Source organism: Hypanus sabinus, chromosome 7, assembly GCF_030144855.1.
Source record: "Hypanus sabinus isolate sHypSab1 chromosome 7, sHypSab1.hap1, whole genome shotgun sequence".
In the NCBI taxonomy this organism is placed as follows: domain Eukaryota; kingdom Metazoa; phylum Chordata; class Chondrichthyes; order Myliobatiformes; family Dasyatidae; genus Hypanus; species Hypanus sabinus.
In genome coordinates, this window is record NC_082712.1 from 131,318,288 (window position 1) to 131,346,178 (window position 27,891).

At 41.2% G+C, this 27,891-nt stretch overlaps 1 protein-coding gene across 2 annotated transcripts in view; it reads right to left on the minus strand.

The window, feature by feature from the left end:
• Positions 1-27,891, minus strand: part of LOC132397205 (acyl-CoA (8-3)-desaturase-like) — a 59,054-nt gene that overhangs the window by 8,095 nt on the left and 23,068 nt on the right. Inside the window, exons 2-9 of one of the 2 annotated variants that reach the window (XM_059975650.1) lie at positions 22,506-22,616; positions 18,884-19,078; positions 18,567-18,668; positions 16,055-16,183; positions 14,468-14,528; positions 7,814-7,890; positions 6,285-6,382; positions 175-271 (exon numbers count right to left, since the gene is read on the minus strand). In XM_059975650.1, coding sequence (XP_059831633.1) covers positions 175-271; positions 6,285-6,382; positions 7,814-7,890; positions 14,468-14,528; positions 16,055-16,183; positions 18,567-18,668; positions 18,884-19,078; positions 22,506-22,616 — 870 coding nt within the window. Of the gene's footprint in view, positions 1-174; positions 272-6,284; positions 6,383-7,813; positions 7,891-14,467; positions 14,529-16,054; positions 16,184-18,566; positions 18,669-18,883; positions 19,082-22,505; positions 22,617-27,891 lie in introns of both variants that reach the window. The other variant, XM_059975649.1, reaches the window with a different exon arrangement.

Genomic DNA, 27,891 nt, shown 5'->3' on the forward strand with positions numbered 1-27,891 from the left:
TCTGTCTGAGAAGAAGAGCAGAGGACAGCTTTTCTTCTCAAAATATAACACAATGCAAAGAATCCAAACTGACAGAGGAGTCATCACTTAGATCAGTATCCAGTGACATTTCATCAGTACTTAGATCAATATCCAGTGACATTTCATCAGTATCCAGTGACGTTTGCCTCTCACCTGCGTGGCCAGCCATTCCTCATTCTGATCATGATCGATTGCCATGGGAATGTGGTTCATCTGGGTCACCCACACAAACCAATTACTTTCCACGAACCTGCAGACATGAACTATGGAATCAATCATTGGAAAGGAAAAAATATGCTTTAACCAAGCATCAATACATTTTTTAAAGACTTAAATTTTTCAGAATTATAGTGAAAACAATCCAGAATCCTTCCATTGCACTTTGTCCTAGACTATTTTGCTCAAAATCAGCACATCTAACAACTAGGTATTTTTCAATCTCAGAGTTTCAGATCACAGCTACTTTTCAATGATCTAAAGTATTACTCCTTCATCCTTCACAAATATTACCTCACCTGCTCAGCATTTCACCTTCAGTTTATAATATAGAAACTATAAACTTAAATGGTGAAAAAAACTGGCTTTAAGATTATCCTTAGAACAAGCATAGACCATTCAGCAGTGTCTATCTATTCAAGTAAATCACAGGTGATTATACCCTGGCTCCATTTAACCACATTTACTGCAAATCCTACATTACTTGCGATTCACAAAAATTAATCACTTTCATCCTGAAAACAACAGGACCGAATTTCAATGCCCCAACTGCCATGATAAGATTGGAACTGATGGACAACTGGTCTAATAACTACATACAAGGACACTGTAATAAAAATATTTTAAAATTCATCCAGTGTTCTTTTCAGATTCAGTAGCAAAAGGATTCTGCAAAGGAGACACTATATGCATAGTCAAGGTTATAAGAAATTATTATTATATAAAGAATAAATACAGAAAGAAAAAATGTTAATGAAATTCTACTTAACAACCAGTCACCAAGCCATCACTATACAGTTGGTCAACTGAGGGAACCACAAATTGTCGAAAGCTTTACCAGTCTCTCGGATTCAGATTCATTTATTCAATCACATGTACATTGAAACATACAGTGAAGTGTGTTGCTTCCATTAACAACCAACACAATGGAAGGGTGCACTGGGTACAGCCTGCAAGTGTCACCACATATCCAGCACCAAAATAGAACGTCGATGTGTTTGTTGATGGATCCTTCTGTAGAGAATCTGTCTGTCTCCCTCTCTCTCTCTCTCTCTCTCACACACACACACACACACTCTCTTGATGTCTTTGCCTCTATCTCAAAGTTCAAAATAAACTTATTATCAAAGTACATATATGCCATCATATACAACGCTGAGATTCACCTTCTTGCAGGCATACTCAGCAAATCCAAGAACTGCAATAGAATCAAGGAAGAACTGTGGTGCGTGGCCAAGTGGTTAAGGTGTTGGACTAGCGATCTGAAAGTTTTGAGTTCAAGCCCCAGCCAAGGCAGCGTGTTGTGTCCCTGAGCAAGGCACTTAACCACACATTGCTCCAGTCCACCTAGCTGAAAATGGGTACCGGCAAAATGCTGGGGTTAACCTTGCAATAGACCGGCGTCCTATCAGGGTGGGGGGGGGGGGGGTAGTCTTGTACTCTCTGTTGCTTCATGCCATAGAAACTGGCATAAGCACCGGCCTGACGAGCCTATAAGGCTCAGGACAGACTTTAACTTTAACAACGGAAGACCACACCCAACACGACGCACAAGCAATGAATGCGAAAGAGCCAACAATTTGGGTGAATACAAAAGAAAATAAAAGAAATAAAAATAATAAATAAATAAATAATATCAAAGGACTTGAGATGACGAGTCTTTGAAAGTGAGAACAGTTCAGTGATACAGCAAGTGAAGTTGAGTGAAGTTATCTCACTGTTTCAACAGCCTGATTGTTGAAGGGTAATAGCTGTTCCTGAACCTGGAGATGCGAGTCCTGAGGCTTCTTTAACTTCTTGATGGCAGAAGAGAGCCTGACCTGGGAGGAAGGTGTCCCAGAAGATCAATGCTGCTTTCCTGCAACAGCACTCCATGTTTATGAGCATAATGGTTGGGAGGGCATTACCTGTGACGGTCTAGGCCATATCCACTACTTTTTGTAGGATTTTCCATTCAAGGACATTGGTGTTTCTATTCCAGGCTGTGATGCAATCAGTCAATATGCTCTCCACCACATTTCTATAGAAGTCTGTCAAAGTTTTAGATGACATCCCAAATCTTCATAACAACTAAGGAAATAGAGGCACTGCTGTGCTTTCTTCATAATTTTAACATCGTAAACCAGCAAGTTGTTTATCACGTCTCCCCTTTCGCTGTGATATCTCTTTCTCTCTTATTAGGGAGAGAGAGCCTGTGGTATGTCGAATACCGGGTGAATGAGTAGTCTTTGCTGCACGCTTGAGTTCTTGGTGGTGGGTGCCAATGCTTTTATTTGTTAGTGCGAGAAGGGGGATTGTTGCTTTGCTGCTGCTTACATGGGGGGGATCTGGGGGGTACTTTGGGGTTCTAACATTTAACGGTCATTCATTCTTTGGGGGCACTCCTCTGTTTTTGTGGATGGTTGCAAAGAAAAAGCATTTCAGGATGTATATTGTATACATTTCTCTGACATTAAATGTACTTTTGAAACCTTTAATTGCACCTATGTGCAGGGCCCGGGACAGATGCTCAGAAATTTATAACACGAAGGAATTTAAAGATGCTGACCCTCTCCACCTCTGATCTTCCGAAGAGGACTGCTTATGGACTTTGTTTCCTCTTTCTGAAGTCTATAATCAGCTCCTTGGTCTTGCTGACATTGAGTGAGAGGTTGTTGTTGTGGCACCACTCAGTCAGATTTTCAATCTCCCTCCTATACGCTGATTCATCCTCTCCTGTATGCTGATTCCGCCAGCTCTTAGCGCTAGTTGTGACCCAGCAACTAGGGAAATTTGCACAAAGAAATTGCTCCTTCCTATACCCTTCAGAACTCCTACCCTAGTACTTCCCCATGGTTCAGTACTAGGCAGTATCTACACCTGCAGAATCACCTTCCCCTTCTCAGACAAATATGTTTTGCACCATTATCTACTCTCAGAGCTGTAGACTGTTATTCACACCAAGTTCTCAAAATATAGCCATGGACCGTTTTCTTTGTACCTTCTCAAAATTGCCCCACATTCAAAATTAACGCCACTTTGTTTCCCAAACTTCCATTTTGTGTTATACACTTTAGCATATACCAAATAATCAAATGTAACTCTTTTCTGACAGACAGAACAATCCCTTGCTTCGTCACAGTAAGAAAATCTTCAAATATGTCTTCCTTGAAATGTTTGTGGATTCCCTAACATTGATCTACAAAAACAAGAATTTTTGATGATCACAGTCCATGTTCCCTTGTAACCTTTTCCTCCCATCAACTTTTCACAGGATTAAAAGAAGAAAACAGACACAAGAGAACTGAATTATTCTCCAGAGTTACTCTCCTGACTCTGACAAAGCAAATAAGCTTCTGGTCACTATCCCAGCTTGCCTCTGGTGGGTTTGGCAAGCATTGGAGTCCACTCTAATTCTTGGACAATAGGATACACTCATCTCCCACCCTCTGAAGCCCAAGCCTCAACGCTGGTAGTTAGAGACATAGCAATGAAACATTACAGGCTCTTCAGCCCACAATGTTGTACCAAACTTTTAACCTACTCTAAGGAGAATCTAACCTTTCCTTCCTTCCATTTTTATTTCATCCATATGGCTATCTAAGAGTCTCTTGAATGTCCCTAATTTATGTGCCTCTTCTACAACCCCTGGCAGCTTGTTCCATGCACCCACCATTCTCTGTGCAAAGAAGATACCTCTGGCATCCCCCCTGTATTTTCCTCTAATCACCTTAAATTAGCCTGGGAAAAGTCTCAATCTATGCCTCAATTATCATCTTGTACATCTCTGTAAAGTCACCTCTCATCCTTCTTTGCTCCAAAGAACAAAGCCCTAGTTCTCTCAACCTATCCTCATAAAAAATTTTGTCCAATCCAGGCAGCATCTCAGTAATTCTCTCGTGCACCCTCTCTAAAGCTTCCACATCCTTCCTATAATGAGGTGACCAGAACTGAACACAATGTTCCAAGTCTAGTCTAACCAGGATTTTATAGAGCTGCAATATTACCTTGCAGTGCATGAACTCAATCCCTGATTAATGAAGGCCAACACACTAGACACCTTCCTAACAACTCTATCAACTTGCATGACAACCTTGGGGGATCTACAATGTGGACCTGAAGATCCGTCTGTTCCTCTACAGCCCTTAGAATCCTGCCATCAACCACATATACTGCCTTCAAATTCAACCTTCCAAAGTGAATCACTTCACACTTTTATGGGTTGAACTTTATCTGCCACTTCTCAGCCCAGCCCAGCATCCTATCAATATCCAGTTGTAATCCTTGATAACCTTCTAAACTATGCACAACACTATCAACCTGCAGATTTACTAACCCACCCTTCCATCAGATTCATTTATTAAAAATCACAAAGATCAGTGATCGCTGTGGAACACCACTGGTCACACTGCATCTACAACCAACCTCTACCTCCTATGGGCAAGAGGTATCCCCATAGTCATGCTTTCCTGGATCCCATGCCCTCTGATATTTCTGAATGAGCCAACCATGGGGAACCTTATCAAATGCCTTTCTAAAATCCATATACACCACAGCCCACCGCTCTACCTTCATCATAGTGCTTTGTCACATCCTCAAAGAATTCAATCAGGCTCTGAGGAATGACCCGCCCTCACAAAGCCATGCTGACTATCCATAATGAGACTATTTTCTCCATATCCTCATAAATCAGGTCTCTAAGAATCTTTTCCAATAATTTGTCCACCATCAAAGTCCACTTCTGGTCTATAATTCCCAGGGTTATCACTACTTCCTTTCTTGAACAAAAGAACACTTCGGCCATCTCGTTCTACTTCTTTGACCAGTGAGGACTCAGAGATCACCACCAAAAGTGCCGCAATCTCTTCTTGCACTTCCTGTAGAAATGTGAGAATATCCAGCCTGCCCCTGAGGAATTATCTATCCTAATGTTTTTCAGTGGGTGGCCGGGTGGAGAGACATCTCTACCAAAGGAAGTGTAAGGCACTCCTTTCCTTCACAGGTCAACTTTGGGCAAGGTGTAGCACTTGCTTAGCCCCATTCTCCCTCCCTCAAGCAGGGTCACATGAAACAATGGGAGCATCTGGTGGATGGTCGTATGAGCAGCTGGTGCATATCACAAGTCCTGATCATGCGACCACTGACACCAGACAACAAACCCTGAAGAGTATTGATGGGGGCTGGGGGCTGTCTTGTGAAGACACTGCCCAGAAGGTGGCAATGGCAAACCACTTCTGCAGAAAAATCTGTCAAGTACAATCATGGTCATGGAAAGACCATGATCGCCTGCATCATGTGACACAACACTTAATGTAGGAACGACAAATGTTTTTCAAAAGTTTTAGCACTTCCTCTTTCTTAACGTCAACATGTTCATATCAGTCTGTTTTACATTGTTCTTACAAACACCCTCTCATTAGTGAATACTGAAGCAAAGTATTAATTAAATTAATCTGGCAGCTCTGTCCCAGACTGGCTGCAGGCTGTTTACATAGGAGTTGTTGTCCAATTAAATGTTATTGAGTGTCTGAATAACAGCGGAAACACAAGCAGCTAGGAAGAAATAAATATCTGTCTTGGGTACACATTAGTGCAAGTGCCTTTTGTGTGGAGCATTACGCATAAAGACTAATGATTGCGTTCTCAGTAGAGGGATGGAGCAGCTGTTATCAGCTGCAGTGACCTAACCACGTGCTGCGTAGACGGTCTGACTGGAGTGGAAGAATTAAACTATTCAGTGGTATTAGACACAGTCTATGTGAGGAGATGGAAAAGAAATAAACAAACAGCAAGGCAGAAATAAATGTCAGCAACAAGGGGCACTGAAGACAGACCAGTAAGTAATATAGGCAGTGGAATGGGGAATAACGGCTTCATTATTCCTTGAGCCTATTCACGCATTAAATCAGGTGCAGATAAACTAAACCATAAATGCCATTTGTTTTCACAAATCGACATGTCTAGCAGTTACTGGCTACACTCACAATTCAAGGAACAATTCTTGTAATTGTTACTGCAGACAATGAACCCTAACCAATGCGAACAGTGCTACAACACGCCAGCCCTACCTCACAAGGAAGAACATGGCCAGGAATCCCTGAATTCCAAGCAGCGGTATGTACATCAGGCTGATACGAATGTAGAAGGACACCATCCAAGCCAGGTCCTGTGAAAAGGCAAAACCATTTCTTTTTAAAACTTTATTTCATTCTAGTTCATATTTCCCCTCGGTGGCAGGGAACGACAGACTGTCTATGATATGCATTACTTTACCTGTGACAGGACAGTGGTTATCAGCTGGCTACTGAAGCACTGAGGGGTGGGAGTGCAGACACTCCACCTGGAAAAACAGGAGCATGTGAATTCTTGCCCAGGACCACCAGTGGTCACCTTTCCACAGCTGAGGCACACGCAATTTACAAGGCAGAAGTGAAGCACTCAACACTGCAGATGTACTGGAGAGGGAGCTTTGATCTGGACTAAACCAAAGTGAATATTTAAAAGACTATTGATGGTAATGGGAGAAACTTTTAATAAAGGGCAAACATATTGCACCAGAAGGAATTTGACAATGGAAGTATCTTACTTTGGATTCATATCAGATCCAGCAGTGTTAACTGTGAATAGGTGACACTGGAGTCTCTGGAGTTTTATGAAGTCCCTGTCATAAAACTAATGGAATACTTACCCCACAAGTGATAAACCGGGGAATGAAATCCCACTGTGATAGCAGCCGTGCTATCTATGATGTGCATTACTTGCATAAAATCAGGGAACCGATTGAGGAATGCCAGTAGGTATATCAGTGCAAGCATAAATGATCCTTGGAAGAATGTACGAGTACAGAAAGAATCCAAAAAGGTTTTCAGCCTAAAAGTGTCCCTTTCTTCCTGTTACCAATGAACTTGTTTTACTAAAAAAATAAAGTGGTTGTGGGTGTGGGTCATGGAAGTGAGTGTTTGAACACAACTCACTATCCATAGCACTTATACTTTATAGAAAACTATTTTCTTTACCAATACCCAATGTAGGCCAAAATTTGGAATACCTGAACTGGCTATCAACCTAAAGTTGTATTACATGTCCCGACACGTACACATTATTGAATATGACTGTATTCTCTTCTTACAGTATTGACATTGAAGTACATAAAGATTTGACATTTACTAAATATTCTAATATCTATCACACAGCACTGTAGTATATACAGTTAAACACTCCTACCAGTAATACTCACTTAACAGATATATCAGTATATTATTAAATACAGGTGTACCAGTTAAAACCCAGTACCTCTGACTAACATCATTAGCCACAGCCATTTGAAACCATTCTGAAGCAGGAGTCCAAGCCTGTTTTTCGCTGCTCTGTACTCCAGTAGCAGAGAGGGGAATATAGCACCCTTCTGTGTAGACTGTGTCTGAATGAGATCAGCTATCTTAAATCAGGAAAGGAACCTGGATTTGCCTGAAGGGCTCAGTGTATATCACATGGCCATTAGGTCGTCGAGGGAGTTACGATTAAATCACAAGTAACAAGTTGAGGGAATTGAAGCCAATGCTAATGCAACACCCTGGAGGCTGCTGGAAATACTCACCGCCCACTGCTTCCGAGTCACAGCAAAGTAAAAGATGTACCACTGGAAGTAGAGGGGCAGCAATGCTGGAGGCCCAACTGTGGCAGAGAGAAAAGAAAAGCCACAATTGTAAATTGTTGTACCTTTCCTTTTGTACATTTTTTAAAATCATGAATGGAGTAGTTTTGAAAAAAGGAACTCTAGCAAAATACTGGCATTCAACAGAGTCAGTGGTAATGAACCACTCCTGCCTCTATCACGATGCAAGCTCTTGGCACTCAATTTCTCCATTTAGCCAATGCACAAGAGGGGAAAAAACATACACTTGTTTAGAAGTTGGGTTGCATCCATTCAGGTGCATTAGATGGTCTATGTTGTATTTACTCATGAGATAGGAAGCCATTCAATCCATTGAGCCTATAACAACTCAAGAATATTCCCATCCATTCTCCCTTTACCTGCAACCTATTCTTTCTCACATGCCCATCAACGTCATCCTAATCCTTCAACCACTCCCCCACTCTGGGGTAATAGTTGGTGGCCAATTATCATACTAACCAGTGTGTCTTTGGGATGTGGGAGGAAAATGGAGTACTCCAGGGAAATCCTTGCAGTAACAGGAAGAATTATATCTGGGTTAAATGGGTGCATGCTGTGCTCTATTGTTCTATGTTCGGTGTTCTCTAACTCCATGCAGGAAGCAAGTGAGGTCAGTAGGTCTATGTAGTTTTGAGGTAGCTGCTCTACCTGTGGCACCCAAGGTCAAATCAGCTGCTAACAAATAAAGAAAATACAAAATTGGGGATGTCCTGGCTTTTAAGGAATTTTAACATTGTTTACTTGCTTTACGCGGCATTAACATCTGTCTGGTCTGACAAAGCAGTCATACATATCAAATAAATGCTGGTAAAGAACCCTTTCCTTGGGCAAACATAGATTGCCATGGAAACACAGGAAGACCGGGGGTGGGGGGGCAAGTGGTAGTGGAGTAAGAGTAGGTCAAAGAATCACAGCAAATTTCAAACGGATCATAGATAACCCAGGGAGATGATGGGGGCAATGCTTGGGTCCCTTACTACTTCAAGATATGTTGAGAGTCCTGTGCTGTGGGTGGAACAGGGCCATAGACGGTGAACTGGAGTTATCAGTGTTACGATCGAAATATTAAAACACTTAACTGATTGATAAGTATCCAGACAATACAAAACCTAAATCCAAGAGGCACCATTTTAAAATCATTTACAATTCACTGCTTTCAATGTGATGTATTGGAGAGAATTAATAGCAAACAGTGCATCAATATGTCATGGACTATTTCTGACGCCAAGCAAATAATGGACACTTTGCACACAGAGATAACATTAGAAGGGGAAATGACATCTGCATTAAGGCAGCTTTGTCTTTCATTTGCCCATTAACGTGTCAAACCCAACTCTCATCACTACATATCATATTGCACTCTTTTCAGAAGTACAATTCCGTGGCAGAAAGAATTACATGCAGGACAGACAGAAAACAATTGAGGCATTAGGTGGAGCTTGGAGCTTACAAAGACAGGATCTGATCATACAAAGCAGCAGTGATGCTATTGTCATGAGTTGTGAAGATCTGGGCAATGCTAGGATGACCATGCATTTTGATCACCTGAAATGAGTGCCCATGGAAATGGCAGTAACAGGACCAAGTAAGGGATGGGCTGTACTATAGGGAAACTCTAAAACCAACACGAGTTCAAAGGCAAGCTCGAAAGGATAGTGTGAGCCCATACTGAAACAATAACTGAGAGCAGTAAAATGTTTTTGTCTTGTTCAAATTTATATAAATATGCTCGAATATTGGCAAGAGATGAAATGAGGAACAGGAAATACTTTACACTGAAGGAACCCTCAAATGTTCTGAGGTTTTATAGTACAGTGTGAAAAAATACCATTTCCAATTCAGCTATTCTAACGCCACCAAGACCCAACAATATAAATTTCACCAATCTTCAACTGCAATTATTGGCACAATCTAGGAAGTAAAAGTGGAGGTGTGGTTTCCACATCAACCTACGATAGAGATCCTTCAGAGCTCTGCTCTCATTGCTTGGAGGGACGGCACTGCAGTCAGAGCCACACCAGACCGTACAAAGAGTGAAGTCTCGTGTCAGGACCTTTGTAGATTGTACCTGGATCACAGAGTTGAAAAAATATCAGGTTTCCATCAGAGTTTCTTAAAGACTTGCCTCTCCAATAGTTTAGCAGCTAACAGCGTTAGTTGGGTATGACAGCCTGTAAGCCCATCGCCGGGCACAGAGTTAATGCACACTAACTCACAGACTCAATTCTTTGCTAACTTTAGGTACACCAAGGACAACACTTCATCTCATAAAGTTGGCCACAAAGGATAAATCCAGACAAGTTGCCCTCCTCCTTAGTGACCTCCCATGAGAGAGGGTACACGAAGAATTGTCAGTTAAATGTATGCTCACACTCTTCCGTTAACACTGATCACAGCCCGGCAACTCTACTTTAGCTGACAACTGCATTGACTGCGAGGGGATGAACAAGCTGCCAGCATACAGAGAATAAAAACCACTGTATTCAGAGAGGGGAGGAAAGGGGAGTAATTGTAGGAAGTTTATACAAGTTTGCATTTAATCCTAAAAAATCATAAATGCTTCAGCTGGAAGCCCTGAGCTTCTGACTGCAGAAGTATGCTTATTGCAACAATTAGCTTTTTAAGTTCCTTACATTCCCAGCATCGCACACACGCCTTTGATTCACAGCAACCGTGTCCCAGCAAATTTAAAACTCTACACAGACCACTGGCCGTGTGAGGTAGACACAGGATATCTACTCTCTGCATACCAGCTTTATTTATGGGGAAGTCAGGAGAGAGAGCTGGCCAATCAATGAAAAGGAAAATGTATCTCACCACAGCCAGATATGTTGGGAGACTTGGAATAACAGAGGCAAAGTGTTAGACAACATGCATGGAAAGGCCACTGGGAAACACCAGTTTTACACAATTCTCCCATTTCAAATAATATTCTACTCACATTTTGTACATAGTCTCCCAGATGTACTGGATTTCTCTCTTCTCCCCACCCCCCCCGACCCACCCAACAACTCTCAATGACTATTCCTCAATTTAATCTCAATCAATCAATCCATTGCCCATAAAGGATCTCTTCAATCCTTATTTATGGCATGTATTCCACAAATGAATGTTGCAGACTCTCAGTGATGGAAAGAGGGAACAATCTCTGCCCAATCTGTGGAGGGATGGGACTGTTCTGCTCAGCCAACAGAAGAGTATGGTATCACCCTTTCACAACTAAAAGAAGGATTCCCGTTATTAAGGGACAGGTATCCTCAGATTCCTGCACTTTCTCTATCTCTTGTCAGTTTCTTAATATGCATGTCATCTGTAAAATTAAATTCCTGTCTTTAAATGTTGCAAGGTAGAATCATTTTACATCTTTGGCTACGTTCACTGTCAATGTTATTTCTATAGGTTGCACATGTGGGAATGAGATTAATTTTGGAGTACAATTAATGATGCTTGTGTAGGTTTGCCATTACTCACAGATCAGTGAAAAGTACAGTGCTGTCAGGTTATATTTCTTGGGCTAAAATCAGAGGCCTGATTCAATGGTCAGTAAATATTCTCAGAGGTTATAGGCCCAAATGTTACTTGCACAGATCCAGCCCGTGAACCGAATATTGCCAGCACTTTGCCAGATTTTTGGCGGTTACAAAATTTTATTTCTTTATTGCAGAATTCATGAGTCCCGGAATTACAAAGTGAGGTTAGATGGAAAATGACAGACCTGGCACACATCCTGAAAGAGTTCATTTCAGATGACACCAAGCATTTAATTTTAAATTTACAATAACCTTAATTAAAAATGTCACTCAAAGTCTACAATACAGAAATATTTGTGAGACTTCCTGTAGTGAGAGTATAAGATGGGGAAGCTGTCCAACCAAATGTAAACCCATCATCATTTATAAATTTATGGCTTTAATAAACTTTCAAGTCAGCAAGTAATATGTAAATGAACAGAAGAATAATACTGGAAATTCAAATTAAAAATAAAGAGAAAATGTTGGAAACACTCAGCAAATCAAATAGTGTCTATGTAAAATGTTTATGATCTCTTGTCAGAGCTAAAAAATAAATACTAAGGACAATAGAGGGGATTAGAGAACAATACTGTCATTCCAAGGAAACTCATCAACTAATTCTGAGCCTGGGAATCAATGTTTCTCTCTGCAATGGGATCCTTGATTTCCTGACCAAAAGATCACAATCAATTAGAATAGCCAACAATGCCTCTGCTATGATTATTCTAAACACTGGGTCTACAAGGCGGCATCCTCAGTCCTCTACTCAACTCCCTGTAAACTCAGGCCTGCATAGCCAGATTCTGCTCTGACTCCATCTACAAGTTTGCAGATGACACCACCGCCGTGGTCAAGGTACAGGGAGATAAGAGAGCTTAGTAACATGCTGTGATGACCACAACCTTTCCGTCAATGTTGGCAAAACAAAAGAGCTGGTCATTAACTTCAGGAAGTGGTGCAGTGCACAAGCTCCTGACTACAAAGGTGCTAAGGTTGAGAAGGTGGAGAGCTCCAGGCTCCTAGGAGTGAACATGACCAACAGCCTGTCCTGGGCTAACCATGTAGATGCCAGGACCAAGAAGGTTCATCAACACCTCTTACTCAGGAAGCTAAAGAAATGTGGCATGTCCCCGTTGATCCTTACCAACGTACAGAACCATAGTAAGCATTCTGTTTGGATGCATAGCAGCTTGGTATGGCAACTGTTCTTCCTATGATCACAAGAAGCTTCAGAGGGTTATGGGCACAGCTCAGAACATCAAGGTAACCAGCCTCCTCTCCATGGATTCTGTCTATACTTCTCACTGCCTCAATAAAGCATCCACAAGCATAATCAAAGACCCCACTCACCTCGGACATTCTCTCTTCTCCCCTCTTCCATCAGGCACAAGAAACAAAAGCCTGAAATCATATACCATCCGGCTCACAGATAGCTACTACCTCACTGTTAGAAGATTATTGAATGATTCCCTAGTACGATGAGATAGACTCCTGACCTCACGATCTACCTCATTATCATCTTGCACCTTAATGCTTACCTGCACTGCACTTTCTCTGTAGCTGTTACACTTCATTCTGCAGTTACTGTTTTACTTTGTTCAACCTCAATGCTACGTCCTAAGTGTACTACTTTATGGAAGTGAATGTTGGAAGATGACGAAAGACATCTGCAAGAAACTTGACACGTTCCAGACAAAATGTCTACGACGTATCAAGAAGATCTTCTGGCCTGAGAAAATCAGAAACCAAGACTTGCTTACATCTTGCAATATGGAATCAGTCTCAGTTTGTGTGAAAAGAAGACGATGGAGATGGCTGGGCCATGTAATGAGAATGCCAAATGATCAACTGGCAAAAGTAGCACTAAGGTGGACCCCACAGGGAATGTGAAGTAGGGGCAGGCCCAAAATTACGTGGCAAAGGTCTGTGGAAGCAGAACTGAAAGAAGTAGGCATGAACTGGGTAACGGCGAGCAGCAGAGCTTAAGACCGGCAGAAATGGAAGACCCTTGTGGAGGCCCCATGTGCCACCTAGGCACTAAGGGTTCAAACAACAACGACCTCAAAGCACTGTATAATGATTTGATCTGTATGAGCGGTCTGCAAGATGTGCTTTTCACTGTATCTTAGTAGATGTGGCAATAGTAAACTAATTCCAATTCCAAAGGAGAAGAACTGTGATAAAGTTGAAAATGGGGAGGGTAAATAAAGGGAGTGGCTATGCAAGGTAGAAAAAAGGGGCAATAAAGAGAACACAGTTCAGTCCAAAGGGGTGGTATGGATAGGCAGTGGGAAGGGGTAAAACAGAATAATTACTACACATTACAATAAGAAACAACTGTGGATGCTGAAAACCTGAAGTGGAACTGCTGATAATCCTGAATTCAGCTATTTTACATGGAGCCCAGAAGCCTGTAATTTTTCAGTGCTATGCCTCAAATTTACACTCACAGTAAAGGAGAAGGTAGAGAGAGTAAAAGAGAATCAGAGAATTAAAGTGACAATGACTAGTAACTCTGGGTAATGCTTGCAGACTGCTTGGAGATATTTGACAAAGCAATTGCCCTCTCTGAACTCAATTTCACCTGAGGACAGCACGAGAGGTGAATATAGACTAAATGCACTAAACAGAAATACCAGCAACTAAATCATTGCTGCATCTGGAAACAAGAGTTTCTGAAAGGTGGGACAGGAGGAGGTAAAAGAGCAGGATTTTCATCTGCTGTAGTTGTGTAAGGAGGTGCCATGGGAAGGGAATTTGTGAAGATTGAAGAATGAACTGGACAGGTGATTTAATTGATTTCAAATTTAATGAAAAATTTAGCAGAACCTGAGTGTGGAGAGAGACTGTAAAATATTGAAAAGGATTTGTTGAGACAAATGGCATAAATGAATGCAAGGTTCATCCAATTTCGTGCAAGCTAAACACGAGAGGTAGAAATGATGAGGTGCAGAAGGTGAGCACGAGCTCCTGGCACAGCCCAGTCAGGTTGAATACTTCATTTCTGTGCAGTACGTTCTATGTAAATACAGTGATATGTTTACAAAATTCTGTCAGGACTTACTCAGGAAGAAATACTTGTGCTGGTACTGGTATGGCATAAACTTCTTCTTCTGCTTTCCCACCTAGGTTAGAGAGTATTAACATTAACTTTATGCATATTTATGAAAATAACTGCAAGACTTGTGAAGTGCCTTTTATGAATTAGTACTGAATGTAGTGTCCTGAGAAAAAGGAGTCCATGAAACAGAAGTGTGGACATTCCAATGACTTTAAATGTTCTGGGCCCCTGACATTAGGCTATTCAAATCCCTAATTTATGAAAATCTAAAATAAATGCAGGTGCTAGAAGTTTGAAATAAAAATGGAAAATGCTGGAAACACTCAGCAGGTCAGGCAGCATCTGTGGAAAGAGAAAGGCAAGGCTTCAGGTCCAAGACTCCTCCAGAAACATTCCCTTTGCTTCTCGTTCCACAGATGCTGCTCAACCTTCAGAGTATTTCCAGAATGTTTCTATTTTCATTCCTAATTTGTGGAGCTGTTGCTCAACACTTTATAAAATCCATCCTTCTTTGCTTAATCTATTTTCCCATCCAGCTCTTTCATGAGCTCTGTGTACCTCGTCATTTGCCCAAATGGGAGCATATAAAATCCTTGGATCCACCAACCACACATGTAACCTCCCCATAAAGATTTCCAAATTAATAACTTTTTTATTTATTGTTGGGATGTGGACATCACTGGCAAAGCTGCCATTTATTATCTATTTTAATTGAGAAAATGGTGGACTCCTTGGACCTTTGCAATCTGTTTGAGAAAGCAACTCCCACGTTGTTTTTAGAGGTAGTAGGTTCCAAGATTATAGCAAAACAAATATGGTAAAAAAGAGTCTATTTCCAGGCTAGGACCAATGTGTAACTAGGGAAGAAACTGTGGGAGGTGATGGTACTCCAATGCACCAGCTGTCTTTGGCTTTCTAAGTAGTGGAGGAAGCAGGTTTGGAAAGTAGTAGCAAAGCTTTTACTGATAGTTAATGCACTATAATGACGGCTGCTGAATACTCAAACACATGTAAGCACAGCTGTCTATGATATGATTTTGTTTGATGTCATCTTGAAGTGTTAAGAATAACTTATCTACCCACCTGTTTCCCCCTCCTCCACCCCTCTCTCCTGCCAAGGCCTAGCAAGGCAAATACCCTAACAACAGCAACATGGACTATGAAAAGCAGAATTCTACTCTTTTCTAGTCCTGAGATTTTATTCAAGGCTACCACTAGGTAGGGACACCAGGCCCATTTGAAGCCCTAAAGCCAGAGCTAACAAGTTTTTAAAGGTCCTGTTCTCCGGTTCTCAACAAAGCCAGCCCTCTCCCAAACCAAGGCACCTCTGCAAGTCCTCGTTTGGGCTCCTCTTGGCCCCACAGTTGAGATCCTGGACTACACTCACAGTCAGTCTTCTCCATTTCAAATCCTGTTCGTCCCTTGTGCTGTGCCTAACAACTAGAATTCCATATCCCATTAAACAGCTGCACTAACTAGTGTTCCCAATCATTTAGCTGGATCCAGGCTACTCCAGCAGTCTCTCAAAGTCCTGGTGGTGGAACCAGCACAGAGGAAATAAAGTGATTGAGGTATCCATGCCTTACTTACCTCAACTGGAAGCTTCTTTCCCAAGACAAAGAAGATGGGATGCATATTAATGTCAGGGTCCTTGCGATAGCAGTTGGGTTTGGCATGGTGCTGAAAATGGAGGTGGTTCCACCAGCTTGCTGGAGCACCCTGTACAAGGGGAGAAAGAGGAATTATTGGGCTGGAATAATGTCTAACTTCTCCCGCTGTGTGGCCATTCACCACCCCTATACTATACATCAAATATCGCCAAGCTCTCAACAAACAGCCACTAGCTGAATATACTGTATTTATTTTCTTTTGAGTGTAAGCTACGAAGGATGCATTTTATAACTAGCAAGAAACAAACTGAGCAAGTGAAAGTCCCTGGCTGAGGCCTGCATCAACCATATTCTTTTTTAATTGCTGATTTCAGCATCTTTCTGCTTTCCGCTAAGGTGGAGGCGCACTCAGTCACAGCAGCCTCTCTGGGTCCAAACATAGCTGCAATTGTTTGCCCTTTATGTCTTTTTGTATGATCACAAGACTTTGTGAGTTATTAAAAATATCAAGTACAGCAGGTCATCCCACTAGCAAGCTGCTGGACAGCGGTGGAGCTGAACTTATTGCACACAATGTTGCATCCTGCTACGGCCAATCAGGGAAGAAGGTGGTGTGTACAGGCAGTGTGCGAGGCAACGAATTATTGCCTTGGGTGTTTCCATTGTGATCTCAAGACCCTGCTGGACATTGGTAATATAGAATATTGTGAGTCCGATTCACTGGTTCATTGGCGAGACAGATGGTTGAAGAGATGCTTTGCCTTGGTTGAACCAACCCCTCACGCCGAAGAGTTGCCTGTTGCAGCTCCCAGTGAAGGGGATGGTGGAGCTGGCTGCGTGCTACTGGATTCTGTACAGGGTTAGAGGTTGCCCCCTCCTGTCAGTGATGACCTCCAGTATTCAATCATGGGAAGACATGCTAGCTTGCTTTCATCAGTGGCTGCACTGGCAAAATGAGGAACTGCTGCGGCTTGACCTTGCAGAAACATGGCTCCAGAACATCTGTGCACCATCAGTCTGCAGGCCATGACACTCAGGCACTAGGGCTATAATATTGTCTTTTGTGACTGTATGTTTTTCTGCTATCATAATTACATGTGCTCTGTGTGTTGTATCAGACTACTGGTACTGTGATTTGCACCTTGGTCCCAGATGAGTGTTGTTTTGTTTGCCTGAATTCCTGTGTATGGTTGTATGACAATTAAACTTGAACTGGTAGCCTCCTGTGTCCCCATGTCTTATCACTATCTTGGGAATCAGTGAAATCAACCAACTTCTCTTCTGATGGTGTTAATCAACATGTAGAATGATCATTAAGATTCGCAAGCATAAGCCGTGATGTTTAGCAAACAATTTAATCTCAGGAGCATTGCCACCAGAACAGATGCCCTCCTTATACAACATTTTTGGATTTTTGTATTTCTGGATTGGGATTGGGGTTAATATAATCTGCCACAATAGAACTCTAGAGCTTCAAGCAAAATAACCCTACATGCAGTGTGACCCACTTTCAAGTGACCAGTAACAATTTTGTGGAAAAGATGGCTCCACATGGATTTGCTGAACACGGAGAGATATCCAACGTCACGCTGTTGAGTAGCTTTTCTACTCACCACATACATGCACGTCACAGCACGATTCAAGTCGCTGGGTCATTTAATTCCTGCAGTTCAGCATGCATAGACCAATTTATGAAGAATTCTAACTGTGTTGATGTGCAGTTACAGAAACATAAAGGATGAAGTCACACAGCGTTACATGCTGAGGCATTCTAAATATAAGGGAGTCAGTCCACAGCAGTGGGAGGTATCAATGGTAAGAAATATGCAGCAAGTCAAAAACAATATACACACCAAAGCTGAGAAACCCAAGGCAAGTTATGAAGAAGACTTGGAGATGTTCAGAGACAGGGTAGAAAAGACCTAGAAGAGATAGAGAGTAACAGAGAAATAGGCACAAAGACAGTTGAATATATTTGAGGGAGAAGCCGGCATGCAAGCTCAACAAGAAGAGAGAAAGGTAACAAAGCTCACTTTGAGGAATCACAGACAACTGAGTTGGGAAGTTGTGCACTGACCAGTGGTTGCAATAGTCCAGTGACAGGTGACACAGCAGTTAATGCTGCTGCCTGATAGCTTCAGGGACTCCATTTGATTTTGGCTTCAAGTGTTGTTTGTGTAGAGTTTGCATGTTCTCCCTGTGCTTGCATGGTTTTCCAACCAAGTGATTTTGAAACCTCTCACATCACAGTCATGCTGACAGATTAATTTGTTACTGTAAATGACCCTTTGATGTAGATAGGAGGCAATGAATCTGAGGGATTTGAGGGACACTAGGTCACAGGATTTCAGGGAAATAAGGAGGGCTGATGGGTCTGATAGGATTGCTCTTTTAGGAGCCAGCATGCAGCTGACAGGCTGAATGGCTTTTTTCTGTGTTGTAATACAAAGAATCAAAACAGGGAAGAACCCGCTTCGCGCAGCGTGACCCACCTTCAGGTGACCAATAATAAACTTGTGGACAAGATGGTTCCACTTGGATTTGCTGAAGACGGAGAGATGTCCAAAGTCATGCTGCAACCAACCACTCTGTGCCTGCAAGCAAACCACGGCAGGATATTACAGTGAGGTACCAGTAATTGAGGTCAACATGAACCACGGCCACGTGCGCTCTATAAATATTAAATTGCATGCATGGGTCTGATGAGTAGCACATTCCATTTTAAGTAATCTGGGCTCCAGCTAATTTGCTAAATGGATGCATGCTGGAACGATTCCTCTAGCTGTGCAGCTTCTAAGTGTAAACCTACCTGCACAGTACTCAGAAGGAGTGAGCTGATCAGAAAGGGGAAAAGAGAGGCTCCAAAGTACCAAAGGGTGAGCCAGGCTGCAGCTTCAAGAAGCAGAATGTGAGCCAGGTGTCCCGCGAAGAACAGCTTATTTGGCTGGAGGAGGTCCGTCCTTTCCAAAGTGGCACGCAACTCCCTGAAATCTTCTGTCACCTCCTTCTGAAAGAAAGATGCAGAAGTTGATGAAAGTCAAAACGTACACTAAAAATCTAAACTATAAGCAGAAAAGGCAGGAAAAATGTAGCAGTATTGGACAGGGAAACTAAATTAATGTTTCAGACTTTGCATCATGACTCAGAAAAGGGAGATGGTCAGGTTGGAAAAAGTTACTTAACAATGTACATGGAACCTCACCTTAGAAGATGATCATACTTAGTCAGCTAAGTCCATCACCCCTAATGGGGCAAGGGCCACCGACAGCTGCTTTCCAGAGCCTCTGTCCTGGGCCAGTCTTTCAAGGTGTCCCCAGGGTTAGCCCATTTTCGAAGACCCTTTCTCTCCCAGGAATGAGGTCTTTGGAGCTTGGCGTCTCTGTAGCTTTGGTTTTTTATGGGATGGGATTGCTAGCCCCGTGCTCAACCCTCCTTCTTTTGCAGCGAGGCTTGGGACTATCCATGGCAAAGTTACAAGATGACCATCCATCTTCAATATTGTTGAAATTATATTTAAGTAAGTTATATAAACATATATCTAGCGGCCACTTTATTAGGTACACCTGCTCTTTAAAGCAAATGTCTAATCAGCCAATCACGTGGCGGCAATTCTTCGCATAAAGGCACGCAGATATGGTCAAGATGTTCAGTTGTTGCTCAGACCAAACATCAGAACAGGGGAAGAAATGTAATTTAAATAACTTTGACTGTGGAATATTTGTTGGTGTCAAGTGGGGTGATCTGAGTATCTCAGAAAGTCTCTTTGAATCTTGACGCACAACAGTCTCTGGAATTTACTGAGAATGGTACGAAAAATGGAAAGAAACCATCCAGTGAGTGGTCTGTGGGTGAAGACGCCTTATCAATGAGAGATGTCAGAGGAGAATGGCCAGACTGTTTCAAGCTGACAGCAAGGCAACAGTAACTCAATTAACCACACATGACTGAAATGATGTAATGTGGTGTGGAGAAAAGCATCTCTGAATGCACAACATGTCAAACCTTGAAGTGGATGGGCTACAACAACAGAAGACCACAAATATTCACTCAATGGCCACAGGGGTATTTTTTTCCAACATTTAGAAGCAAATGTGTATTTCCTTTACAGAACACCCTAACCCAGGGATGGCCAACCTATGCCGCATGCGCCAAAAGTGGCGCATTGGATGATTAGAAGTGACGCATTGCACCCAGTGATAATAATAAAAAAGTAAGCTTATTAACCAAAAACCGATTTGTAGAAAAATAAATCTATAACAGGAATTCAAGTAGCTTAGAGCTACAAATGGGTTTTACTGAGAATAAATCTAAAATGTAGCAATTTTATTTATAGCAATTTTATTATTTTGTGCACATCTTTTGGCAAATGTTATCTTCTTTCACATTAATCTGTTTTCAATTACAAAAAAATGTTCAATGAGTCAAACTAGGAAAGAAGAACTTTTGTTCTGGAGTTGATCCATAACTGTTCAATACACGTTTGATACGTGTTTGACCCTGAAGCGCTAGGCGTCTGCACCAGCGGTGCGTCGCAGGTTTTTGCCAGTCAGTTTACAATTGACACTCGTATGCTACAGATTTGTGCTTTGTTCGTCCTTTGTGAACATTTGCAGTTTTGTATTTTTTCGAAAATTGAGCCTTGTTTTTACACTCAGTTACCCATCAAAGTGCAAAAGAAAATGAGCAAAAGAAAAGCTGAAAGTGATAGTAAGCGTGAATTCAATGAACAGTGGGAAAATGAGTTCTTATTTATAGTGGGTCCGTCAGGAAAATCATTGTGCATTGTTTGTAAAAACACTTTTCACATAATACAAGACATGACCTTAACAGACACTATAAACCACAACATCAGACTGAAATAGAAGGAAGACTGAAGCTAGTGCTTGGGTCTGAGTTACAGAAAGAATATGTGATTAAGAAAAAGGAAGAAATTAAAAGAAGACAAAATATATTTATTATAAGTCTCATTAAGGTAAGTAATGTTTATCTTGTTTTTATATTAAATCAATATATCATGTAAAAATGCTAAATATGTCTATATTAACATATTTTTACAAGAATTGAATGGGGGTACAAGAGTTGTGCGGCGCATCTGAACTCGTGCGTGAAAAAATTGATGCATGGAATGTAAAAGGGTGGCCACCCCTGCCCTAACCCAAGCATTCACAGCGACATCGGTATCTGCCTACGTTCAAGGTGGACTCCTCGAAATTGGCTGCCACCTGTAAAGTTGTCTTTATTTATTTATTTTTCAGAGGTACAGCTCAGAACAGGCCCTTCCAGCCCTTCGAGCTGCACTGCCCAGCGACCCCCAATTTAACCTGAGCCTAATCATGGAATAATGTATAGTGACCAATTAACCTACTAATTGGTACATCTCTGGACCATTGGAGGAAACCGGAGAACCGGAGAAAACCCACGCATTCCCCGGGGAGGATGTGCAGACTCCTTACAGTGGTGTTGGAATTGAACTCTGAACTCCGATGCGCCGAGCTATAATATCGTCACGCTAACCGCTACACTACTGTTCATCATTAAAACTCAGAGCAGGCCAATGAATGTCTATCCAAGGGCCCACTCTGCAAAACTCAGAGGTGCACAACTCCAAAGAGCAATGAAGAAAATCGGGTAAATCCAGAACTGGGTCAAGGTTGGATTTGGCAGAATAAGGGCATAGTGCCAATCATTAAATAGAGGGGCTCGAGTAAGCATTCGTGGATGCCGGCTGTCAGAGCAAAGAGCAATTGCCAGTCATTAGGGAGGGGTGGGAAGTGTGAGACGGACTGGCAGGCATGGGATGGTATCAGTAGTTGGCCTGGATTAGATGGTCAGAGGAAATGGGTCAGTACAGCAAGTTGTTTTAGAGGCTGGGTTACTTAATAGGTCAGTGTTGAGCGTTGGGCAAAGCACATGACCATTAGCTGGGGGCGTGCAAGTGCTGGAGTAAACTCTGTATAGGTTCCAACATTGGAGCCTCCTGTTTAGCAATGAAGAAGGATGTGAAGCCATGATTCTACATGAGTATCACTCCAAGAGCATCAGCTCCCATCCAACTACCCATAAGTGCACTAGGCAGACCATGACAAACATTTATGAATGAATATCATTCTAGCAATTTACAGGCATGCATTGCATTAGTGAATGACACCGTGCCTGTCTGACCTCATGCATATGTTAGTGCTCCACACCCAAGAAAAATCCATTGGAAAATCATCGATTGATTTTGAATCATAAAGTAAATCCCCAATTTTCAAATACATTTAAATTTTCACTGAAATTGAATCATACAGCAGTTAAATCCATGGTACTGTTACAGTTTCTTTTGCGATATAATGAAGGCAGCCAATTTGCATAAGGTCCTACAGATAGTAATGTGTGATCATTGTAAACTGGGATCCATTTACAGAGTGGTAACTGGAGAAAGTACTCACACTTTTCCATGATTCTAAGCCGGGCTGGTCAGGTGCAAGCTCCCCAATCAACAGTGAGTTCAGGTATTTGTTCACCAAAGTCTTATCGATATGAAAGGCAGTAAATGGGTCCTAAAAGGAAGAGACTGATTAATTTTAAAGTATTTTTACAGACAATATGGTACTCTCAGCAAACCTAATATTCTTAAAAATTGTCAATGGCTCATAGTTTGTAAATAGAGAAACTGAGGTCTGATCTTACAAACTGCACCCATGAGGGAAATAAAAACAGCTGAAGACCAGGTTGAAATTAATTGATTCTAAACTGGAGTTCATAACCCTTCAAATCACAGGATCACGGACAACAGAGACAACAAGGCATTTGAGTAGCATGTCAGATCATGGTAAAATAAATGAATTATCAGGCTGTGCAGCATCAGACATGTAAAATTCATGCAATGTTGTAGAGCAGTTGAAGAACAATTATTGTAATTATCTAGTGGAAATCAGAGTCTAAAAGTCCTGATTAGGAAAGAAAACGTTTGAAGTGGAGAAGCGAGAGTGTGATCACCCTCATACTCAGCATGGACTAGATGGGTCGAGGGGCCAGTTTCTGTGCTGTACTTTTCTATGGCTCTATGAATAAGAAGGCTTCCCTTTGAACTTGTCTGTATGTTGGAGAAGTGGAAGAGGCAGGGCTGAATTAATCAAGTTGGTACTCGTGGTTCTGTGTTCTGAGCTGTCACTCACAGCACCATTTCAAAGCAGGATGTGCCTTTAATTATTTTGTCAGAGTTGGAGAGAACATATTGGTTGGGTCGGTGAGGTTTTCCAATAAACAGCATAGGCAATGGAACTATACAAATGTTGCATAATTAAAAGATTAGAATAAAACAAATCTAGTTTATTTTAAAGGACTGAGTTGATAACTTTTGCCTAGGTAGCACTTAGGGTGTTTCAGATTATAATCTGATTGCTGAGACCGTAGTGAACACTGAAGTCTATCACCACATTTCTACCATTTCAATGATAATAAATTCCTTGGTTTAATTTGTAAATGTGGAAGGAGGCTTTTCAAAAATAGTTTAGACACCGTAAACATCCTTTTAATTAATCCACAAGAGATTTGAGAATCAGATAAGAGCCAGGTGGAGTAAGAACAGATAGACTATCAGCAATGATTAAATTTGATGGGAAAAAAAAGTTGCTGGATAGAGTTAACTTGGGTTATATGAGTAATATCATTCAAGTCCATGTGCCTCCCCTTCTGAGATGTTTTCAATGCCAGAAGTTTGGTCACGTAGCAGCTGTGTTTAAACATAAAAAGTGGTGTGGTGGATCTGGTGGAGAACATGATTATGGCAATTGTGGAGAAGGCATAAAGCTAAAATGTAGACATTGTGGTTGAGAACATAACTCTGCCAATGCAGGTATGTTTGGGTGGAAATGGGTATTTCATATGCAGGTGCTTTGCAGGAAGTACAGAAGACAGTGTCAATGGAACCTATTAATATCCAGAATACAGATAGATTAGACAGTGTGTTAAGTGCAAGATTGTATAACAAACGATTCTAAAGATATTCTAAAGTTTGTCACTGTCATGGCAGATGTGGTAATTTGTACAGCACAAACCAAAAGCAGGACAGAAAAAATATAAAATTATATTAAAAGCTGTAGAAAAACATCTATGGATAAAAGACTTAACTCTAAGATTTATTAATCATGCCTTACAAGCAGACTTCAAAGGAGGGTTATTAATGTTTTTTCTAATCTTTCAATGGAATGCTCGAAGCCTGTTAGCTAATGGTCATGAATTTAAGAAATTTGTTGAAGATTTACCAAATAAACCTGATGCTACAGGAAACCTGGCTGAAATCTTGTATAGGTTTAAGATACAAGGTTATGCAGATATAAGGCAAGATCAGAAAATGGGCAATGGAGGAGCAATGGCTATCTTTGTCAAAAATGGGATAAAAAAATTGAGCTTTTGAAATTGGAGCTGTTTATGAATAAATATTGTTGAAATCTGGGGGGGAAATACTAAATTTTTTTTATGACTCTTGTGAAAACTTAACACCTTCTATATTGGAAAGTGAGTGGAAATGGGAAAAATAAGGTTACATATATGGTTTGGGGATTTTAATGCTCATAGTACTATGTGGGGTTGTAGTGATACAAATGTGAATGGGATGGTGGTGGAAGACTTTCTGGAAGAAGAGTTTGATATGCTTGAATGATGGTAGGAGTATAGGGATAAATCTATTTAACAATTCTGTTTCTGCTATAAACTTTCTGCTGGTATCTGACAATATAGCAAGGGTGTGTAACAGGGAAGTGTGAAACCATACAACAGAGGGAGTGATCATTTCCCCATTATCTGTACAATAGGTATAGATGTGTATCAGAGGAAAGGTTCTCATATCCCCAAATGGAAATTAAAAAGGCAAATTAGGATTATTTGATGATTTATGTGAAAGTAGATTTGCTGATCATTTAGTTTTGGAGGATATCAAGTTGAGTAACTTGAACTCTATTTTCAACTCAACAGCTAAGGAATCAATTCCCAGATCATTGGTAGATAATAAAAGGAGAGATGTTCCCTGGGGGACGGATGAATGTAAAAGAGCTGCGAATGAGCAGAATAAAGCTCTTAGGCAGTGTTACTCCTATTCATCTTTCATACAGCATCAAGGAGCTCAAGCCATAGTTAGAAAAGTAGTGACAAGGGCAAAGAAAATGCTTCGGAGAATTCATTGATGGCACTGGGAAAGCAACTGAAGTCAGGGAAGTCAGAAAGCAGGGCAGTTAGAAAACTTGATGCATTACCAGTTTTGTATGGTGGGGAGAAGTTTGCAGTTATTGACTGAAAGAGCAGAATTATTAGCGAAAAAAAATCAGTATACATAGTTCAGCCTATTTAAATAAAGGAGAGAGGTCTTATAGAAAACAGTTTTGGCCAGTTATCCTCAGATTGCTGAGAAAAAAAGTGTTCCAGTTCCTACTTGGATATTGAATTCACATTGTATAGACTTAAAAGGGTAATTAATTGTTATGCTATGTAACCCCAAAACATAAAAACTAATTGAAAATAAAACAGAGAGTCAGGAATAACATGCCTACTTGGCTCTTTACTTTTAGTGAGATGTGCACATATGATGTGGTGACACAATGATGTACGGCATTCACGTACTTTTACATATAACCTGTAATGAATAATGTGGACCACAACAAATGTTTAATCAAACAATATATTTACAATATTACATACACAACACTCTCCCCAGCTTAGCTATAAACTCTAACTCAATATAGAACGCATCTGAACTTGTGTGTGTACACAGAGTATACTAAATAATACAACTACTATATAGGCACCCACAGCAGAGTAAACTTTAAATTGGCCCATTCAGGCCTAAAGATTTAATCACTGTGGAGGATTTCTTGCCCTTGTAGGATAATGTCTTTCCTGATGGGAGGGTGGGAGTCACTCTGCTAGGCAGTTGAGACTTGCAGCTGTGAAAAAATCTCAGGTTCTAGGGCTTTCACCGTGGAGGTTGTAGGAGTTGGCTCTTGGGCTGCAGGAAGTTGTTCTGACAGCTCTGGGCACCTTTCTTCTGGACATGTTGGCTTCTGAACAGTGAACGGCAAGCTGCTCGATCTACTGCTCTATATCAGGCCATCAAATCTTGGTTTCACTTTCATCTTGACCTTGCCTAGATGACTAGCATGGAGCTCCTCCAAAATTTTAGCTTTTAGCTTGGATGGTACAGCAATCCCACATAAGACAAACATGTCAAGGACAAGTTCATTCCTGTGCTGGGATTTCTGTTGCACTTACTAGTCAATTGGGTGGCCATATAGACCTGAGACAGTGTAAGGCCTTTTCTGGCTTCCCCTTGAATCACCTCTGCTGCTTGAATTTTCTCAGCACACTCGTGTAATCCCTGTGCATCGATAGTGTGAGCACAGTAATTCCCGGTTTAAAAAATTCATGCTTGGAGCCCATAATCTTCAAAGTTTTTTTGAGATTTTGGAGATGCTCCTTGTTATCCTTACTGGTAATAATGATGTTATTCAGGTAACGCTGAGTGCCTGGGCAGCCTTGCAGCACCTGGTCCATAGAGTGTAGATGCTACTCCAGAAATAAGCCTTTTCTCCAGCATAACTTCTTAGTTGGATATCTCAGTTCAATGTCTTTGAAATGCTGTTCAGACTTATTTTGTGGAATGACTAAAACAGCCGAGTCAGTGTCCAATTCCGTTGTAATTAATTTACCATTCACTTCTGGTGTAAGCTATATCGCTTATCTCTTGATAGTTTTCACATTGTAAATCTCAAGGCTACTCAGTCTTGTGTTACTCTAATTATTACCAGATTTTTTTTTATCAGCAACATACAAATTAGTGTTCTTTTTGAAACTGCAATTTGACTTTTTATATTTTTCCCTTCCTGTGCAGTCTGCCAAACATGCTCCTTATATATGCCCTCCTTTGTTGCATTTTCTGCAGTTTTCAATTTTAAACATGCATTGGTCTTGTGTATGTGAACCCTGGCCACAACAGTAACACGATTTGTTCAGCTAGGCTGCTTTCTGTTTAGACATTGCAATTTTGTTCCTGGTCATTTTCATTCCTACCTGCAATTCAATTGCATCTCTGGCTGCTGTTTCCATTGATACAATGATTTCAACTGCTCTTTTAAATGTGAGTTGTGCTTCAGTTCACAGCTGTGTTTGAATGCTTTCTTGTAAGATTTCACAAGCTAAACGATCTCTCAGTGCATCATTAAACCCAACACTGAACTGACAATGCTCGGACAATTTCATCAGTTCAGCCCTTCCTTTTAATTCCACTTATGAAATCTTAAGTGTTCTACAATCAACAATTCTGGTTCTAAATATTCCTGCATTATGTTCATGATATCAGCAAAGGTAATTTCGGCTGGTTTGGTTGGAGAAGTTACACTCCTAAGCAAATTGTATGCTTTTCCACCTAGTGTACACAGTAACAGTGGCATTCGCTTTTCATTGACTATTCCATTTGTTTCAAAATAGTGCTCAAATCATTCAGTACACATCATTCAGTTATCTTTGAATCTGGATGAGTATCCTACAGTTGTTACCAACTTCATTAAAACCTGTGTGGACCTCCTACAAAGTGAAATCCAATAGCATGAATGGCAGCGATGCTTCACTACCAGATGAATTCAAGGCCTTCTACGACCGGTTTGAAAGGGAGTATATAACTACAACTGTGAAGATCCCTGCTGCACCCAGTGACCCTGTGATCTCTGTCTCAGAGGTTGATGTTAGGCTGTCCTTAAAGAGAGTGAACTCTTGCAAGGCAGAAGGTCCCAATGGAGTACCTGGTAAGGCTCTGAAAACCTGTGTCAACCAACTGGCAGGAGT